The 6,000-nt window shown below is 44.1% G+C and overlaps 1 protein-coding gene across 2 annotated transcripts in view; it reads right to left on the reverse strand.

Moving 5' to 3' along the window:
• The window catches only part of frmd3 (FERM domain containing 3), a 162,304-nt gene extending 156,804 nt beyond the window's left edge, over window positions 1–5,500 (reverse strand). For both annotated transcript variants that reach the window (XM_033017626.1, XM_033017625.1), the window contains exon 1: window positions 5,057–5,500. In XM_033017626.1, the coding sequence (XP_032873517.1) occupies window positions 5,057–5,161 (105 nt within the window). In that variant the 5' untranslated portion in view covers window positions 5,162–5,500. The remainder of the gene's footprint in view (window positions 1–5,056) is intronic.
• Between the last annotated feature and the right edge of the window lie 500 nt (window positions 5,501–6,000).

The raw sequence follows: 6,000 nt of genomic DNA on the forward strand, positions 1-6,000 counted from the left end.
TATCCTTGATAGTCGCATAGCAGTGGTCAAGGGTGTTTAATCCTCTGGTGCTGCAGGCGATATATTGGTGGCAGTTTCAGAGTGAGTTTTTTCAGGTTGGCTTCGGGGTACGTTGTATGGTGCTTGTTGACCACAGCGTGTAGCTTCTCCAATGATAGACGGACGTCTGCCTGGGGTGGGATGTAGACCGTGGTCAGGATGATGGAGGTGAATTCTCTCAGGAGGTAGAAGGGGTGGCACTTCACCACTAGATGTTCTTGGTGCAGAGAGCAGGAGTCAGACAGAACTGCCACGTCTGAATACTACGAAGAGTTGACCATGAGGTAGACGCGCCCGTCTCTCACTTTCCCAGAAGCCTGCATACGGTCCATACGATGGGTGAAAAAATGTTCAGGCTAGACGGCTGAGTCTGGGGAGCTGGGGGTGAGCCATGTCTCTGTGAAACAGAACACAGAGCATTCCCTCAGCTCCCTTTGGTAAAGCAGCCTTGACCTTAAGTCCTCCACTTTATTTTCCAGTAATTGTACATTGGCTAGTAGAATGGTAGGGAGAGGGAGTCGTAGTCCCCAGCGCTTCAGTCTGACTTGAAGTCCTGCCCGCCGGCCACGTTTCCGGACATCATGGAGGTCTCCCCAGTGTTTGCAGGTACAGTACTTACTGTTCCTGCAACGGTCGGGAATTCCCCTGCAATTGGGAATTCCCTTACAGTCAGCAGCTCCGTTGCTGCCAGTAGATCGCAATAGCGTTAGCAGTTTGTCAGTTGCATCACTAATTTCTGCTGTTTCTTTTATACAGGTAAGCTGAGAACGACCATATTTGATGATTTTCTGCTGTGCTCCTGGCAACATGTCACCACAGACAGGCGCCATCTTGGTATATTAACCAAATACAAAAACTCTTTAAATGTTACAGTTTATTGAAAGAAGAAATCAATACATAGTGAGGAAGTTTATATTTCATTTAGAAAGGCATTAGTGGGTCCAGGTCTGGAATTATGAACAGTATTGATCTTATTTAAACAAAGAAACATAGAAAATAGGTGCAGGAGTAGGCCATTCGGCCCTTCGAGCCTGCACCGCCATTCAATATGATCATGGCTGATCATCCAACTCAGTATCCCGTACCTGCCTTCTCTCCATACCCTCCTGATCCCGTTAGCCACAAGGGCCACATCCAACTTCCTCTTAAATATAGCCAATGAACTGGCCTCAACTACCTTCTGTGGCAAAGAAAGATATAAAAGTTTTAGAAGGTCAGAGATTTACTATACTGATACACGGAACCTTGCAGCCGCAGGAAATGCTACACTTGTCGCTTTACCTCCCCCCTTGACTCCATCCAAGGACCCAAGCAGTCTTTGAGGCAGAGGTTCACCTGCACCTCCTCCAACCTCATCTACTGCATCCATTGTTCCAGGTGTCAACTTCTCTACATCTGCGAGATCAAGCTCAGGCTTGGCGATCGCTTTGCCCCACACCTCCACTCAGTTTGCCCTAACCAACCTGATCTCCCGATGGCTCAGCACTTCAACTCCCCCTCCCATTCCGAATCTGACCTTTCTGTCATGGGCCTCCTCCATTGCCATAGTGAGGCCCAGCGCAAATTGGAGGAACAGCATCTCATATTTCGCTTGGGTACTTTACACCCCAGCGGTATGAACATTGACTTCTCCACTTTCAGATGGTCCTTGCTTTCTCCTTCCTTCCCCTCCCAGCTCTCCCACAAGCCTACTGTCTCCGCCTCTTTCCTTCCTTTTTCCAGCCCCCCGACATCAATCTGAAGAAGGGTCTCGACCTGAAACGTCGCCTATTCCTTCTCTCCATAGATGCTGCCTCACCCACTGAGTTTCTCCAGTAGTTCTGTCTACCCACAAAATGAGTAAATTGTCTTATGATGAAATGTTGGACAGGCTGGGAGGCTGAGAGCCACTTGAATAAAACACATGAAATCCTGAGGCATTCGCCAGGATTGATGTGGAGAGAACCAGGGATCACTACTTTAAGACAGAGAAGAGGCAAATGTTTTTCTTCCCTTAGGAACTATTTTTCTCAAAGGACATTGGAAGCAGGCTTTGAATAATTTTAGTGGAGAAATCCTTGATAAGCAAGGGGGTGAAAGGCTGCCGAGAATAGTTGGGATTGTACAGAGGGGTTATAGACAATAGGTGTAGGAGTAAGCCATTTGGCCCTTTGAGCCAGCCGCCATTCAATGTGATCATGGCTGATCATCCCCAATCAGTACCCCATTCCTGCCTTCTCCCCATATCCTCTGACACCGCTATTTTTAAGAGCCCTATCTAGCACTCTCTTGAAAGCATCCAGAGAACCTTCCCCCACCGCCCTCTGAGGCAGAGAATTCCGCAGACTCATCACTCTCTGTGAGAAAAAGTGTTTCCTCGTCTCCGTTCTAAATGGCTTACTCCTTATTCTTAAACTGTGGCCCCTGGTTCTGGGCTCCCCCAACATCGGGAACATGTTTCCTGCCACTAGCATGTTTAAGGCCTTAACAATCTTATATGTTTCAATGAGATCCCCTCTCATCCTTCCAAACTCCAGAGTGTACAAGCCCAGCTGCTCCATTCTCTCAGCATATGACAGTCCCGCCATCCCGGGAATTAACCTTGTAAACCTACACTGCACTCCCTCAATAGCAAGAATGTCCTTCCTCAAATTAGTGGACCAAAACTGCACACAATACTCCAGGTGTGGTCTCACTAGGGCTCTGTACAACTGCAGAAGGACCTCTTTGCTCCTATATTCGATTCCTCTTGTTATAAAGGCCAACATGTCCAAGTCACCCTGAATCCTCAAAGCATCCTCCTCACAATTCAAACTGCCACCCAGCTTTGTGTCATCTGTAAATTTGCTAATGTTACTTTGAATCCCTTCATCCAAATCATTGATGTATATTGTAAATAGCTGCGGTCCCAGCACCGAGCCTTGCGGTACCCCACTAGTCATTGCCTGCCATTCTGAAAGGGACCCATTAATTCCTACCCTTTGTTTCCTGTCTGCCAACCAATTTTCTATCCAAGTCAGCACCCTATCCCCCAATACCATGTGCTCTAATTTTGCCCACAAATCTCCTATGTGGGACCTTATCAAATGCTTTCTGAAAGTCCAGGTACACTACATCCACTGGCTCTCCCTTGTCCATTTTCCTAGTTACATCTTCAAAAAATTCCAGAAGATTAATCAAGCACGATTTCCCCTTCGTAAATCCATGCTGAATCGGACCGATCCTGTTACTGTTACCCAAATGTGCGGCTATCTCATCTTTTATAATTGACTCCAGCATCTTCCCCACCACCGATGTCAGGCTAACTGGTCTATAATCCCCCGTTTTCTCTCTCCCGCCTTTCTTAAAAAGTGGGATAACATTAGCTACCCTCCAATCCACAGGAACTGATCCTGAGTTCCAATCAGATGATACATTACTGTACTTTACTCGATGGCAGAGCAGGCGAAGGACCAGAGTAGCCTTCTCATGATCCTAATTGTTTATTTGTTCGTTCAGATTCCATTCCACCACCCTTTTGTTATCTGCTAGCCTTTGTTACCCTTTCACCCAGCACCATCACCTGTGTTATTCAGTCCATATATATTAATCTCAATTATAAGTAACAGTAAATGTTTTATTTCTAACTTTCCCCAGCTCTGATGAAAAATCAACAAGATGAAATATTAACTGTTTCTCTCTTCATTTTCTGTTGCCTGACCAATTGTGTATTTTTATAACAACATTTAAAAGACATTTGGACAGGTACATGGACAGGAAAGGTTTAGAGGGATATGGGCCAACCGCAGGCAGGTAGGACTAGTGAATGGGGGTAGCTCTGTTGGCATGAGGAAGTTGGGCAGAAGTGCCAGATTTCATGCTGTATGGCTATGATTCGAAATCAGACTTTTGCATTCATTCTCTCAGCCTTCTTTCTTTATAGCTTATAACTTGTTTTATTTCTAATTTTTCCCAGCTCTGTTGAAAAAGCCTTTAAGGTGAAATATTGAATCTGTTTCTCTCTTCGTATATGTTGTCTGTTTCGGTGTGTATTTACAGGATTTATATTTGCTAATCTATAAAGACCATAATTTACAATAACTGAGCCAAGAACCTCCATCTAATTTCAGTTTCAGCATGGATTTTAAGAGCAAGTCCCAAACAAAACCTTTAGATTTGTATTCACAGATATCTAAGGAATTTAAATTAAACAAATTTTCCAAATCACATCAGTAAGCACAAATGGGAAAATAAACCTCAATATATGAATGATATATATACCTTCAATATATGAATGATTGCTTTAAATTATATTGTGAAACTGAAATAAACATGAAACTTGTGAAATATTTTCCTCTGTATTTAATACCATTCATCGCATGAATGGAAACAATATCCCATTTCAACAACATTTAATTTTGGAGAGAAAGTATAGATGGAATAAATGCATTTGTTTTAAACATAAATTCCATATCAGTCAGCACAAGTAGATGATATTTCACACGTTGTGCATAAATAACAGAAAGAAAACAGAGTACAACTATTCAACTGACATCCAGCAGGTTAAAAATGTAAGAAATTGTGATTTTCATGGTAAATAGACCCAAAACCACATACGTGCTCATACATATTTGTTTAAAGTAAATAATTTCAGGTAAGGCAAAAGCTGGAATCAGCAAATGCATTCTAGTTATTTAGCATTCTAATCAATTAATAATAGTAATAGTAATGACAAATCGTTGTCATTTCATAGGTGACAATAATGTGGTCATTGTCACTCTATAGTAAAGGGGAGGGGAGTTTCCGCAGCTTCAATCGTTTTCTTTATACGTTACCACGCTAAATATCTGTCGTAAATGTTCAACTCATTAAAAAGCAAAGATATTCCTAGAAAAAAAGATCACCTTTTCACAAGCAAATAAAACATTGTACATAACGTATCGCTTAAAAATTACAATTTCAACGATCCTTCACAAGAAAAATCCCACCCATCATTCGAGTACGAGTTTATTTGTGGCAGTATTTCTAAATGTTAAACCTGTCATCCTTGCTACTGTACCTGGATAATACAAGGTAGCTCAGTGTCATCCAGGTGTCTGATTGTACATTTGATATCTTGACTTAACGACTTGATGCTGGAACTGCGAAAGCGAAGCATTTTCATTCTTCCTCCTTACTCCTCTTTAAGTAATCATTAGGAAGCGCCGGTCTCAAAAACGAGCATGTCTCGACTGAACTGGGGAGGAAAACCTTGGGTGTGTATCGTATTAGGAAGAAAACACTGGCACATGGAGAAGAACGCCGACTGCGTCAAACAGTCTCCCTATCTCAACCATCATTGAAGAAATCGCTGGCATTTACACAGCGACATGAAAATAAACAGCAACCGTGGAAACTCCGACGACTCGACACCTGCTAAACAATGCGAGCCTTCTGCAAGTCGCACTCTTCACACCGTGCAGGCTGCAGGCTGGTGGCTGGCTGGTGTATATGTGTGTGTGTGTGCGCGCCGCCTGCAAGGATGCTCTGTATTGTATCGACGTGCCCGCGCACACACAGGGAAGGGCGCGCGCTCCAGGCGCCGGGCCGCTGCAGCCAATCGCAGCGGCTGGTGGGCGCCCGCCGTGCACGCGCGCTCCGGCAGGTGGGGAGCGCGGGGACGCGCGTCGCCCGGACAACAAAGGGTCGCGAGCGAGGCGCCAGCACCGCTCTTGCAGACATCTGCGCTCTGCTCGCCTTGCTCCCACCCTTCTCCCTCTTAGCGACTTGTTTTTCCTTGCACTTGCATGGTTCCATAGTCGGCTTTAGTTTTTATAACAATTTCACCTTCCTCACTCCCTCCCTTTGATTGGGACGTTTATTTAAATTAGAAATTGTGCATTATCCCGGTAGACAATTACATTTTGTTCAATATAATTTCTCCCTGTAAATGCAAGTTGCAAATTGGAAGCACAATGTTTGCATAGTACGTATGTCCTCGTAAATTATTACAAATAACAGATA

This window comes from Amblyraja radiata, chromosome 3, assembly GCF_010909765.2.
Source record: "Amblyraja radiata isolate CabotCenter1 chromosome 3, sAmbRad1.1.pri, whole genome shotgun sequence".
NCBI lineage: Eukaryota > Metazoa > Chordata > Chondrichthyes > Rajiformes > Rajidae > Amblyraja > Amblyraja radiata.